The following is a 15,284-nucleotide window of genomic DNA, read 5'->3' as shown; positions in this document are numbered from 1 at the left end:
TTTCCACAAATGCATAATGGTTCATCTATGTCACACTTGAACTAAATGGTTTTTTAAATGGAGCTGAAATTATTTTGATGTGTACACAGTCTTGGATTTCTATACAACCTTTTTTAACCAGCCCATCAGGAACCTTGCCTCTAAAGCCTCATTAATAATTCAGATGTGCTGATGACTTTAAAAGATCTATGGAATTGAAGCTTAGGGAAAAAAAAAAAACTCTGCTTGACAAAAAGATAAATGAATGTAGAAAGAAGCTGTAGGAGTCTGGCAAGCTGTAGATCATCTCAGAACAGATTGTAACTTTATCATTCTGTCAGGGGGAATAATTTAAAGCACTTAATCAGTTAGCTTCACTGTGAGGATGTAGCATTATGAATTCCTATCGTCCAATCTGTTCAAATCAAAGTGAACTTAATTATAATAGGTGAGCGAGCCAGAGCAGGAGGGGGATGGGGAGAATGAGGCAAGAGGTAGAAAGTTTCCTGTGCGGTAAACTGAGCTGCCGCATAAAAGTGGGGCGAGGCTTTGACTCAGGCACATCCCTGCTCCAGTGACAGCCCTCCTTGACATTGACAGCTCAGGGCACTTGAAATAGCAGAAGCAAGAACTGAAGAGAAACAAGCAGAGTGGTCATGAGCTGATCATAGATACTTAATTTATAAATCATTAGCCAAACATGCACATACCCACCCACCCCCAACATCCCCTATCAAACCAGGTGAGCAGTTTTCACTATAGTGTCCATCCAGGACCACTGACAAGGCAGTTACGAGTTGTTCTGGTAAGCAGAAAAGGCAGCTAGAGAGACCATTGTCTCTATAGCAGTGGACGTGCTTGATAGCTTTTACCCTTTTGCTTTTCTTTCCCTAAGCCACTAAAGTGAGGCGTATGATTCCCAAGTTAGAATGTCCTATTTGCCCAGTCCTTTCCTATCTATACACATGGCCAATTTCCCAGAAAATTTCAATCCTAGAAAGAGGCGGGGATGAGGGTTGAGTCTTGTAAAATAGCTTTGCACTATGAAGAGGATGCTAGACCATTTTCATTCTCACCCCAGCCCCCGAACACCCTGACTCAGCATTCTCTCTCAGCCATTTCTGTATTTAGGGTGGAAATGAAATGCCAAGACTTCAATGAGCTCCCTTGTCGACAGCTTGGGTTATTATAGTCAGTTAAGATATTGCCACTTGGAACTCTATTCATAACTTTATACCAACACAGAGTTTTCTTTCTTGATATAAAAGCCACCTCAAAATCATCTTTAAAACATTGGTCACTATTCTGACTTGCATAGATTTTTGGCCAGCAAAATCGATGGGTTTAGTTTAGACCCCCCAAAGTGGCTACAAATGAAACAGGAGAGTGGTAAAGTTGAGACATGACTTTATGTGTATGTGTTATAAGCAAAGCCAAGGAAAGGCTGGGAGGTGGAGATTCTGTATAAGATTCTAGATCACTCGCTCTGCAGCAAGTGTGGTGGTGCCCTTCTGTTCCACTCGAATCAATGGATGCACACATCTCTTCTCAGGCACAATGTCTGTACCCAATGGCTGATATATGCAACATCCCTTCCCCACCAAACCTTTTCTGGCCACGAAATTAACTCCAAGGAATATTGCCAGGGTCCATTCTGCAACCCCTCCTTAGCCTCTGAGGTCCACTCATGGGGCCTCTGAGTCCCAGTGACACATTTTATTCATCACTTGCTACAGGAAGCAGAGGTATGTATCAGGTTCTGGGGTCCTCCCTACACTGCACTGTCTCTCTTAGCAATTAACTCACTGTTGGCTTCTATTGATTACCTTTTTGCGTTTTTCAATGAACTTTCCAAAGGCTTTGCCTTAGGACTAATTAAACTTCTAATTTCTCCTTCTTGTTCTCTATCCATTTTGCCCTTTAGCAGAAAAGAAATGGTTTACAGATGAACCGGATAATGCCTATCCCAGAAACATTCAAATCAAGCCCATGAGTACCCACATGGCTAACCAGATCAACCAATATAAATCCACAAGCAGCTTGATTCCACCAATCAGAGAAGTTGAAGATGAATGTTGACTCCCAGGAGACCAGAACTATTTTTTTAAAGCCTGACAAACTTCATCAATGGTGATGTGACTTTTCTTCTTACATGCTGAATCACTGGTGGAAACGTTAGGATAAGCAAGAATTGCCAGAAAATAAAGTAGACAGATCTTTCTCTTTGTCTGCCTTGAATATTGCTTCCATGTATTTTGGAAAAGAAAATGATTTCATTTATAAATGAACATACTAAAATAGTCATGTATAGCCTCTAGCATTTTAAATTATTTTTGTTTATTAGAAAGAAAATATATTTTTTCTTTTCTTTCCATTGTCAAATATCTTCCCTATATCTAAACAATGCAAACTCTAAATGATTAAGTGGCCAGACTCCTTAATGCGTTTTTCTCTTCTTTCTCTCTTTTTCTTTTGAGGAGAATGATGGTCACCACCACAATTAATTGTAATTAATTTTAATGAATTATTAAAACAATTTTAAAATGGCCAACGATGTATACATGTATTTTAGTAAGTCCAAGAAAGACGACGAAGGGGACAGGTGAATACCTGCTCCTCGCCTGGATGGGTGTGTGTTTTGATCTGCATTGACACCAGCTCTTAATAAATGGAAACTTATTTATTTTCACAGTTGAAAGTCATATTTTTGTAGTTTTAGTTTTCATTCTGTAGTTCTCACCCCTTTGTTCATATTTTTAAAGGGAAGACCTTCTTGCTGCTTTTCTACAATTGGCAGATCAGGTTTGTCTGGCCAACTAAGGATACCAGGAGGGTTGTGGGCAAGCCTGGGATGTGGAAGCTGAGGACCAGATGCGCACAAGGCATTGCTCTGTTTGCTGTTCTAGTGGTGGGGACTCCTACATGCTGTATGCTTCTCATTTTGTATTTCCAAACCACCTGAGCGAGTAATGTCAACTTCGGGAGGGTCTGGTGGACTTCCTCCCCACTCCCCAAGTCTCAGAGCTTTTAGCCTGGAAGTTTGTAAAACTGATCAATAGTTTTACTTTACCATAGGCTATGAGAGGGCATTCATTCTTCTCACTGAGTTTTTGTTTAAAAACCAGGAAATTTCTACAATCATGGAGACGGGATTTTAATTTGCATGCTCTCCTTTATTTAGTTGCTGGGGCCAAACACGTGAACTTGTTACAACAATTTAAAAAATAATAATAACAAAAGGAAAGCAATGAATGCACTTCATATAGACTGTTAGAAAAGGCCTTTGAAAATTACCAGCAGTGAAATCAAATATATCAGCCACTTTAAACTGCGGTCAAAAGATTTTTCTAGCCATCAGATGCAATTACAATGTCTCAGAGCTCTGCTGTCGCTTGCATGCTAGGTGTACAGTCTCCCGGCAACTGTTTTGTTCCAATCAACTTAGCAAGTCTTTCAACTTTAAAATTATCAGTCTTTGATATGATCATCAAGGTCTCTGGAGAAGCATGGATGTGATAGTGATTTCTATTTTCTTAAAAAAATGTAAACTGTGGACACTTAAAGGAACCAAGCTAACCAAAGTATCTCCCCAAAATTTCATGATATCTAGTCCATTAACTCTTTGGACCATGACCTGTGGTACTTAGTTATGGTAGTGCAAATCAGATCAGAGCAAAGCAATGAGATCATCATGAAGACATATGTCCACTAAGTACTCCAATTACCAATGTAGGCAAAATGAGCTTCCACCTCTGTCCACTCCCTGCAGAGCCAATATAGTCGTGCTTCCACCTCGTAGGCATTGTCCTGCAGTGACTTGTCGGACTGTGGTTACTCTGTCGTCACATTTTGTAGAATTAGTTCTATAAAAGTATTGTGAATATAATGTATGTCCAATTGGATTGTTTAAAAACTACTTATAATTAATCACTAGCCTACTCAGCAGACTAAAATGACGTCAACAGTCTATATTCAGGCTTATAAACATTTCTTGGTTTCCAACAGAAGTCAAATGTGTTTGTGGGGAGAACCTTTTGCCAGGATTTTGACAACTTTCCTGAAAGCTAGGCCTTCTTTTACATAATGATTTTGCACTGGGGTCACCTTAGTACATTCACGTCAATCCACGCTCTTCTTTCCTTCGTGAACCATAGTGGGCTCTTCACTCCTGCTCCTAATAACCACCTCCGAATTTGTCAGAGCGATTTGGTCTCCTCTGGCAGGCTGTGGTGGCCACATAAAGGATCTTCCATGAGAGGGACACAGGACACAAAGCTCCATTCCCACTACCCTCTCTTCCCTGTGTCTCCCCTACCAAGGCAATCTGGAAGCAGAAATGCAAACTCCAACCCCACGACACATCCATTGATGCATTTGTGGCTAGAGATTTGAATCTAAACTTAAAAAAAAAATCATAATAGTTAGGATCATCTCCTACAGCAAAGGGCTCCTTGATTCATAAGTACCACCCCCCCAGAAAAAACAAAACAAATTAGTAGAAATTCATTTTCTTAAGTAGAGCAATAAGTTCATACTATGTTGCCTTTGTAATAATGAATTGTTCTGGCCTAGAAAACAAAATGAGGCATTTTGTTAAGGAGGTAGGAAAATGGCTGGCTGTTGGGCCCTTTGGCAAAAGCTGGTGCCTGGTAAGTAGAAAGCGAAAGGGAAGCAAGTAAGATTTGTGAAATCACTGGAGGGCTCAAGCAAATGCCAGAGCTTCTCCCTGGCTTGTTCCTACTCGTTGAGCTCTTTGGCCCTGAGTCCCATCCATCTCCGCTGAGACAGTCTGTCTTTCTGCCTACATCCACCTGAGACCAAGGAGGGTCTTCGTTAGTACAGTCCACATTATGAGGCTCTGATTTCCATCCCAGTTTAGGGCTCCAGAAAAGCCATTCTCCCAAACTAATGATTCTTGGGTGCTGTGGGAATCAAAGACTCACCAACAGGCTGTTTACCGAGCAGAAAATATCATCACCATCATCACCTTTCTCCTTGAAAAAACTTATTTTTTTCTCATCAATTTTATATTTTAGAATATCATCTTGAACCGTTACAAAACACCTTAAATAAAAGTGACTGTGACTAAGGCATGTTGGAGAACATTCCAAAACTCTTTCTTCCCAAGGGTTCTGGCACCTTATGATGTACTTTGTAAAAAATTGATTGAAGATTTTAAATAAACAGGAAATTGGAAGTGTTTTTTAGAGTTGGATAAAGGAAAAGTGAAAAAGCATAAGAAATCTGGGATATTTTCATGTTGAAAGGAGAAAAAGCACAAATTCCCTAGTTACCATTTAATATGAGGGTGCAAGAGCCGCATTTACAACCAGCTATGATCTTTGAAAATGTTTTTAAAACTCTCTGCGTCTCAGTGACTTCATTTGTAAATGAGAGTGATTCCTCTAGATGACTCTAAGGTCCCTTCAGGTCCCAGGGCACATGATCTAAGTTAGGAGTGGGAACATGGGAGCGGCTGCCTCTTCTTGGCTAAACGTTTGGAGACTATTGTGTCCAGGGCTGGAATAATCATCCTTTATGCTGCATCACCCAGGCAACACTCTCAGCCTTACTCACGAGTGGTGAACATTTTCTGCTCTGGACGTAGAATAGGTAGGTTCATTCCTGTGCTTTTCACCTTAGAGTCTTTTTAGGTTCAAGATGCAAATTTCTCATTTCGGAGAAATGATAGTCACCATCACAATTAATTGTAATTAAGGGAAATGAATTATTATAACGATTTAAAAATGGCCAGCACCTGAATCACGTTGGTCAAATTTCACCACCTGTTCTAGGGTTTTCTTCTCAATTTCATCCCTCCTTTCCCCCCCGCTTTTTTTTTTTTTTTTTTTTTTTTGGTTCAAGGCCCAGCTTCAGTTAATCCCTTCATCTCTATTCCATGTCTCCAATTCCTAGTATGTAACTAGAGGTTCAAGAGACCCCAAATTCCTGCCATTTTCCCCATTTATGTTTCCCCATGTGGATCTTCAGGAAGTAACCAGTCTTCCTTCTCACTTCATTTCCTGTCCTCTGTTTATTTGGTTGTTTTCTTTCATTAATAAACTAACCATCTCTTAGCTACTTACATTCATAAATGTAATTTTAATCTATTGTTTTATTGTCAAAGGGAACCTCATTGAAGGAAGGAAAGGCGAAATTGAGGAATAAAGGTAGGAAGGGAGAGAAACAAAGACTATTCAACCATTTGACTGAGATGTGAGCCTTCTTGACTCCTAGGAGACTAAGTAGATCCATTCAGCTTGAACACTGAGCTCCAGGGCAGAATCTGTCCATTTTCTGTTTTATTCTTACTTGCTGCTTTTGGAATGGTGGTAAAGCCACCAATTGCCATGACCCTTGAAAGGATCTTCACTAATTAGGACTGACTCACCCTCTTTAAAAAGCAAAAGAAACAGAATTTACTTACAATCTTCTGGCAAATTACCTTTCTGCCCCTCTCCTCATTCCCAAAAGGCATTTTATTTTAATCCAGCAGAGATGATTTAGCATATAAATCCCATGGTCATTTGAGGAGGTGATGATGCTATTTGGATTTATTTATGAGAGAGTAGTAATGAGAAATGATTCCTAGACAGTTTGTACTAGTTCGGTCATATTGGTTGTTTAAGTGCAGTCTCTTCCAATTGGTTGTTTCCAATAAAGTATCAGTTGTTAATAATTTCAAGAATTCCATAAAAATAAGGAAACTTGGAAAACATTTTGAATTTTATTTCTTAAGAGACCACAGAGCCTAATTTTCAATTTTTATGGTAAGCTTGCTTAAAACATGTATAGAAAGAAGCCTATGTGCTCAAAGACAAAGGCACCTTTAGCCCTACAACTGTTGGAAGCTCCATGATATCATAGCCCCACATGGATAGATTGGAGAAAGAATTCTGACTTAGACCACCTGTAGCAGACTTTCCTCTTTTGACCTTTTTTTTTTTTTTATCACAGAAAGGACCTGAGACTCCTTATCTAAAGATAAGACAAACTTGGGGTATACATTAAGAATCCAGGAAGACAGAAAAAAAGAAAAAGATATAATAAGCAGTATTTTAAAATACCATCAGTTATGGGCATGCATCTGGTACAAAGAGTAGTTCTTTAGGTTGGAAGAAAGAAGAGTTTGCATTGAACTGCATGGGCTGGTAAGAATGCAGAGGCATATAATGCTTGATGGGCTTTGGAGGCATTTCAATAGTAATTGGGTGACAGGACTGGAAAGATGTGTAATATGAGGGTTTTCCAGGGAGATGGGACTTAATGGGCCATGATGTATTTGTAGGAATGTGATTTCAATAGATTGACTATTTTGTCTACTGTGTTAAGTTTGTGTAGGGGAACTAGGGAAAACTGAGATGCGACTTCATGGAAGGGGCTACAAAGTACAGTCTAAAGGCCTAGATAAAAGCTTGAAACTTGATTTAGAAAGTTATGAAAAGCCACTAAGAGTTTTAAGCAAAGAGTGATGGGGCAGCAATGGCTGTGCATTTTTCAGGCTGAAAGTAGTGAGATGTCAGTTCTTCCTGGAAAATATCATGAGAATGCACACAAAACTGAACATATTCTCAGCAGCAAGGAGTGCTAAAGGGTGCCCACTCCAAGTCAACAATTCACCATGTGCAACACCCCCCTTCCTCACACATTTGGCTTTGCTTTCTGTCACAGGACCATCAGACGTAGAACGTCCTGACTCTCCTGAATTACTAGAATGTCAGCAACAAACTCACAAAGTAGATTAGAGGGTAGGAATGGATACATAAATTTTTAAAAATTGGCCAATCATACTATTTTCTAGACAGTAATATAATAAGAACATGAGGCAGGACATCCACAAATTGTAGAGAATAATTAATAGTCCAGAACTGCCAAATAGGAATTTCCATTATGAAAACATCCTTGCAGCTAATCAGGGAGCCCTTGCTTAGAAACCTGTTAGCACCCGTTAAATATTTGTAAAAGGAGCGGATGGGAGAGAAATGAGCACAATATAGGTACTGCCATCAATCAGCTTATAATACAACTAAAGAAAGAAAACATGCTCAAAGCGCCATTAGAGAAAGGGTGAGCCCTAACGATATAGTTTCACATTCAATATGGTAGGAGATGAAACAAGGGAGAAATGCTGTGGTTTGAAGTGGTTCAGCAAGGTAGGATTTCTAGAGAAAGGGGGGTTTAGGAGTTAGATTAGTAGAGGGTCAGCATTCCAGGTATGAAGGCAGGATTATCTGGCATGTGGCAGGGTGGGTGATGTTCATCAGTAACTGCTAATTGATATTTACTGAGCAGCTGTTGTGTCCTCACGACTGTAAGGCTATTAGAGAAAGATAGCCCGCCTGCCTAACTGGGAACACAAGGCACACATATATTGGAAAGGTCACGTTGCACAAAACGGGTGTTCAATAAATAATTTTTTTAATAAATGTGAACACTCAATAACAAATAAATGTTACAGATTGTAATAGTTGTAGAAGATTGGTTGGGATTGTAGTGACTGGATATGGGGCAATGGCTGTGGGTCTAGAGTATATTCATTGTGCAGTGAACACACACCTAATCTGTCCTCAAGGACAGAACCATGTGGAGGAATAGGAAAACAAGAGAAGCAGGCAGGAAGGGGAGGCCGTGAGTATGACAGCTAAGAAATGTTATATTGGGTTCATCCAGAGCAGGAAAAGCTGAGAGCTGTCCATGAGAGAAGGCCCCATAGGCAAGACGAGTGGGACAGGGGTGTGAAGAAGTGGGCTACAACAGGCCCTGCAGATGTGGAAGCCAGATCCACAGAGGCACTTAGAAAGTGAGGATCCTGGATGAATTATTTTAGGGAGAAAGTATAGGTTTAGATCAGCTGGCAGAGATGTGTTTGTAAGCTAAAGTCATGTTTTTCAGGACTAAAAAGGAGCAAAATAAGTAGACCTTCTTGGGACAGGAGATCTAGGGTACTCTGGAACCAGGAAAATGAGAAATAAGAGGGGAATTTTAAGAAAGAGAGGACAGATCATCTATGAGGTTGGAGATGAAAGGTGTTGGAGATGGTGATGTAGAAGTCAAAGGACTCACTCGAAGGACTCACTCTGCTTATTTGTCCATATTTCCAGAGCTTGTCATGAGATCTGGCCCAGGTGGGCAGTCACTCAGCCACTATGTGTCACTGTGGCTGCCATGGTGGATGGAGGCTGGACAGGTAGTGTGGCGATTGGCAGTCTTTCTGGAGGACTCAGGAGGGAGGGGTTTCAAGGTGGGCATCACCTTTCACGTTCCTGTCCATGTCTGTACTGTTCTTCTTCCCTCCCTGAACAGCACACACCCTGCACCCTTAGTTTCAGGGGTCTGAAAACAAATGCTACAACCACACTGCTTTGGTGGCTTTTCTGAACAGGCAGTGTGAGAAGAGATGTTCTGGCCAGGTGAAAGTGGACTTTATCTTTAGGTAGGTTTTTCAGTTTAGAAAGGTTTCCTTTGCTTATCCCTTGAGGACTTCTGTGCTGCTGCTTCTCCTCCGTCTTGCTAGTTAACAGAACAGGGGCAGAAGTGACACCAGTGCTCTTGGCCTTGCCTGCTTTGGGAAGCACTACTGGGCCCCACTGTTTAGAATGTTAGATGGAAATGTACACAAGGCACTGGCACACGCCTGCCAGAGTGACCCAGTGCTTCTCTCCCATGGGACTCAGGGTCAGCATGGGAAGGCTGCTGGCAGGGACAGGAGCCCCACCCACAAGGTGGACCGAGCCTCACTTCCACACAAAACCAGAATCCCATCTGCCCCAGAGCACTCGCTCTCCTCCCCTTCCTTCCGCTCAATACGGTCTGACATGCCTTTGACCAGAACTGCAAAATTTCAAACATAAACCCAGATCTGTTGGGAAATCCTAATTAAAAACGTTCCATTCCCAGGTGGCACAATCACATCCTGCCTAAAACTTCTGGCCCACATCCCACCACCCAGATGTTGAAAAGAAACCTTCCTCTGCGTAACACCAAAACTTGCACTTCAAGGTTTCTTTAGGGGACAAAGAAAAAAAAAAGTACACACATGCAGAGTGCAGCCTACATGTTCATTAAGGAAAAAGAGCGTGGCTTATTCATCTTTCGATCTTTGTTGGCATTATGATTATGATTATGATTATGATTAATTACTCTGACCTGACAGGAATTGAAGAAGAGAATATATGCTGGTGCTCTGAAATGATCTACCCAACTCTGTCATCTGTAACAACCAGTGATAACTCTCTTGTCTTGTAAAAAGGGTTTGTACATAACTTGTACATGGTTTCATTTTGTATTTTTCGCAGATTAAAAATTTATGTATTTGTGTTCTAAAATAAGGAGTGTTTCTTGTGTCTTTGTAGCAGTCACATGCCATGGGGGTGAGAGGTGGGCTGGGGGTGGTGAGGTCCCTGAATTCTAATCAGTCTGCTTTTGTCTCCTCCCTCCATGTTCCTCCATGAAGGCAAAGTTGTGGATTGATTGAAATCATGAGCTTCCCTTTGCAGCTTCAAGTGCAAATAGACCTCCCCACCTCCATGGTCTTCAAGGAGCCAGTCAGTGGGTGCTGCTTAAGACTGCAATAGGCATGGAGAGAAAGTGCTGCTGTCATTCAACGTAGTGCCTGAGAGCCCTACATAGCCACACTGGGGCCAATGGGACAGGTGCTCCTGCAGAAGGCTCCAGCAAGCAGGGCACTAAAAAAATGCACATCTTTCAATAAGTCCCTGAAAAGCTAAAGCATTTCTGCCCTCAGCCACCCACTCTCAAGCTAGTTACCATTTCCTGCCATTTGCATAGACAAATGGTGTTCTTTCCCCTGCATTTAGCTTATCAAAACTCAGGACAATCTGCTAAAGGTTTGACTCATCCTACTCCACACTCATCCCCAACAGGGCAACAGATGGACATTTTAAAAGCAGAAAAAAAAAAGAAGAAAAGAAAAAGCCCTTAAAAACTAATCCTGCCATGTTGGGCCATGCTCTAAACCTTCTTCAGAACCTTCAGAGTTTGCACTCTTTTCAGGGACCTGGACTCCCAAGGGCAAAGCTGGTCCAGCCTACAGAAAGGGAAGGACCTGGAGAATGGGAAAAAGCCATCCAAGGTATATAGATGTGATGTGTAGAATGTGTTGGGATTTAATGCATTCTAGAGATTGTTTCATTTGCTCATTAGCCAAATATTTACTGAATAGCTATTATGTTAACAGTCCTCTGCTGGGAGCTGGGAAAACAACAGTGAGGAATTCTATGATTCCAGTTCTCCAGTCTTGGGGAGGGTTGGGATCAACAAATAAACAGGTGATAGCCATGTATTAAAAATCGATCTCTAGGGGAAAGCACAGTTTGCCATTGGGAACACATCAGAGGGGCACTTAGCTATTTGAAGAGGAGTATACCAATTGATAGATATTTTAAAAAATAAATCCCCCTTCTACCTAAGTCAATAAAAGCCCCAACTGGAACTTATTCCCAGTGGTCAGCAAATGCAGGTTTACCTGTCAGAATGTGCCAGTTCCTGATAGTCCTTTGCGCTCCAGTTTCTCAACTTGCCTTCTCCAATATTTGCTAACAAATCTGAATGTTGTTGGGGAATGTAATTGCAGAGCATATGGTCCCCATTAGTTAGGCAAACTCCACTGCCAAATTCAGCTCCAAGGAAGGAGTCTGCATAAAGGATGAAGTATTAGGAAAACATTGACAGTGACAGAGAAGGCAAATAAAAGAGATGAGACAGTGAGTTACAAAATAGCAGGCTCGGCAAACCCAGCACAATGAATGTGGAACATAATTTTCCATTTGTTGAGAAAACAATATATGTGAATTTGTACTAAAATCTCCCTGTAGCAAAAATCAAAGTAGACCATTCACCAGAATCAATGTTAACTGCTTTGCAATGTCAGCTAAGATAGATTCTGCTTGGGAGAAAAACATGAGTGGAACAGAATAGACAGTCTGCTAAGGAAATAAAGCATGAGTGACATCAAAATGTAAATATAGACTTAACGCTATTTTAAATGTTACTGGACCAGCCTTTGAGAGGGGAAACAGAATCTTATGCTTAATAACCTCTCACATTCAGAGAGTATAAAAACATAGGCTAAATATAGTCAGACATGAGGTCCCCTAAGATCCAGGAAAGAAGATCGGACAAGATGAGAGCCTGGGGCTTCATCAGGCAGAAGGCAGATTCCCCAGACCAGTCAAGCTTCTGAAAATCAAAGAGGGACCAGGGCTGAACCTGAACCCAGACTCAGCCTGGCTGCTTGGCCTCCTCTCCCAAGCAGCTGATGCTATGGGTCCTTCACCCCAAAGCCTATCACATGCTCGCTGGTTTTTAGTCTATTGTAATTAACTCACCCTAATTCAACAATTTTTTTTTTGAAAAAGCACTTTAATTAGGTGTTTCCAAAAATAATCAACTTCATTTTTCTGGAGTCAACAATGTCTTTCCTTCACTTCCATTTCTCTGGTTAACATACTGTTTAATTCAATTGCATACTACAATAACAAGTTCAGATGTTTAAACAAGCTCGAGACTGCTGGTCAGCTCACCTGGTGAAATCCAAAGGACACAGATGAAGTAAGGAGTTCTGTGCAAGGCACACAATTTCAGTACACCACGGAAAGCCGTTAACTTGTTCACAGGAGAAAGGAGACAGACATCAGCTAATCCAACTAGTGGATAACTGGTGCTTATTTAAGAGCGCTTCTGAGGGAAATGACTTTTAATATCTATATGTGGGTGACTATTGAAGTGAATTTGTTCACCCATTCCATGGAGTGCCAGTAAAAAAGATGAGTTAGACTTAATTATTATATATTAGGGGTTGGTGAACTGTGTCTTGAAGGAAAATGCAGCCTGCCACTTGCTTGTTTCCTAAATAAAGTTTTATTGAAACACAGCTATGCCCATTCATTTACATATCATCTATAGCTGAGTTTCTGATACAACAGCAGAGTTCAGTATCTGGGATAAAGGATAAGGTTCATAAAGCCTAAATATTTACCATCTTACTTTTCACAAAAAAAATTATGCTGATTCTTGGTCTATATTGCTTACAGGGAGAAAATAAAATGTATAGTAGAATACCATTTGTGTTAAACAATTAGGTTTATTTGTTCATCACTAAAACTGGGGAGGAAATAAGGTCAAGTCATAAGCAGTGATTATCAGAGTAGTAGGAAGCAAAGGGGAAAAATTAAGAGACAGGAAGGAGTTTTGCTTTTCACTTTATACATTTCCATTTTATTTAGGTTTATGTAGATCAAACATGCATAATTTTTACTATTGGAAAAATGTTAAAGATAATTCTTTTAGGAAAATTAATAAGTAAGTTTAACTAGCTAACAAAATAAATTTATAATAAATAAGAGCCTATGGTTACCCTGCATTTAAGTGGCATTACCAGGATGTAGTTCTTTTGACTCCAAAGACCATCCCAGAGCTCTACATCTCGTAGCTGCCAGTTTCCAAGTGGCGTGTATAAAGCAGGAAAGTGTGAGACATAGTGACAGTTTATCCAGTACTCTGAGTTTGCTGCTTTGCCACATTTGTTGAGCTCTGGACCTGCCAGGCTAGCAAGCAGGAGTCTCATCCCCCAACAAACTGTTCTTCCTGTAATTGCATCCCCAGCACCAATGCAGCAGCAGGAGAACTCTACCTGCCCACAGAAGGAGGCTGCAGGCCTGAGCTACCTAATTGTGAGGCTCTGCCTACATTCATCCTCAGCGCTCAACTCAATAGCACCGCACTGGGTCCTGACCTCATTCTATTTTGTGCAGTCCTTTTTACATCAAGGCATCTTCCCAAAAACTGATACGCACTCCAAGAATCTTTTATCTATTAATTAATTAAAATAAAATTAAAATTGAGCACAATAGATTATGCATACAATTGGCACACATTTTAAAGATACAGAATAAACACTGAAAATAAGTCTCCCTCCCATTTCTGTCTTAGACATCCAGCTCCCCTCCCTAAGACAACCATGGTTAATAGTTTCTTCTTCATCCTTCCAGAAAGTCTTTGTATATACAATCATAATCCAAACATATTATGCTATATACTTTATAACACTTTAAATACACTCTATATACCTTTTTAAAACAATATAATGTGTAGATTTTTTGGTCCATCCATCAATCTTCCTAAGGGCTGCATAGTATTCCATATAAAAATCATCTATTTAACCTTTCCCCTATTGATGATTATTAGGTTGTGTTTATTCTTTGGCTATTTCACCCACAAATGTAAGCATAGCAGTAGGTTAAATTCCCAGAAACGGAATTGCCTTGTCATTAAAAAAAAAAAGTTTTAAGTGCAGTTGTAGTTGATTTGCCAAACTATCCCCCATAGAAGATGTTTTAAATCATAATTCTACCCTCTACCCCTGCATTCTGGCTTTCTGCACCCTCTTCTACATGGGTTATTATATTAACCAGGACGCTTTTCACTGTAAGTAATAGAATGTCCAACTAAAAATTAGTTCTGGAAATGGAAAGTCCACAGGTGTGTTAGTTATAGAGTTGGTTGATTCAGCAGCTCAACCTTGTTACCAAGAACCTAGGAGCTTTCCATTTTTATGTTCTATTGTCTTCTTCAACACACTGACAATGGCTGCGCTCTTTGCCAAAGGAGAGCTACGACTACTGTAGTGGTCACATACAAACAAAACAAAGTTCTATAAATGAAGAAGAGGTTAGTTTTTCTCATGGGACTTTTTTATAAATTGAAGAAGAAACATTTTCTCGAGTCACCTAGTACACTTTCTTTTGGATCCCATTGACCAGAATGAGGTCCCATGACCACACTCAAAATAATAAAAGATTTGATATGAAAAGGGTATAATAATTACACGTTTGACTTAGACTTTGAGCCTCCCATGTTAGATTGGGAGTGAGACCACCTCTTCTACTGCTTAAGTGGGGAATCCAGCAAACAAAAAAGAAGGAGGAGTGGTCATAGAGCAGGCCACCAAATAGTGGCCAATCTGAGATTTGAAAGTAAATTTTCATTTCAACTACATTTAAATTTTTAAATTATGAGCAAAGTTAAACATCTTTTGACATTTTGTTGCCAATTTTTCCATTTATATTTCTCTAACTGAACTTCCTATGTGATTTACTTTAAAGTTACCTAGTTTTTTAATTTCTTAAATAAATTTCTTTTTAAAATTTCAAAACTAGCATATGCTCACCATAAACAATGAAAATATATTTATATTTAAAGTAATCTCCTCAAACCTCCTTTATATTTTCCACTCCTCCATTGTGAAACCAATGCAAATGTATAAAATAGGTGGGGAAATGTTTAAT

General features: G+C 40.1%; 1 protein-coding gene across 20 annotated transcripts in view; it reads left to right on the top strand.

The window, feature by feature from the left end:
• The window catches only part of LOC105465975 (potassium calcium-activated channel subfamily M alpha 1), a 763,404-nt gene extending 755,006 nt beyond the window's left edge, over positions 1-8,398 (top strand). For 12 of the 20 annotated variants that reach the window (XM_011714685.3, XM_011714688.3, XM_011714678.3 and 9 more), the window contains one exon: positions 1,904-8,398. In XM_011714685.3, coding sequence (XP_011712987.2) covers positions 1,904-1,928 — 25 coding nt within the window. In that variant the 3' untranslated portion in view covers positions 1,929-8,398. The remainder of the gene's footprint in view (positions 1-1,903) is intronic. The other 8 variants (XM_011714686.3, XM_011714673.3, XM_011714662.3 and 5 more) reach the window with 1 other exon arrangement.
• Positions 8,399-15,284: the final 6,886 nt, after the last annotated feature.

The sequence above is a fragment of the Macaca nemestrina genome, chromosome 9 (assembly GCF_043159975.1).
Source record: "Macaca nemestrina isolate mMacNem1 chromosome 9, mMacNem.hap1, whole genome shotgun sequence".
Taxonomy (NCBI): Eukaryota; Metazoa; Chordata; class Mammalia; order Primates; family Cercopithecidae; genus Macaca; species Macaca nemestrina.
This window is presented reverse-complemented; position numbering and strand designations above follow the sequence as displayed.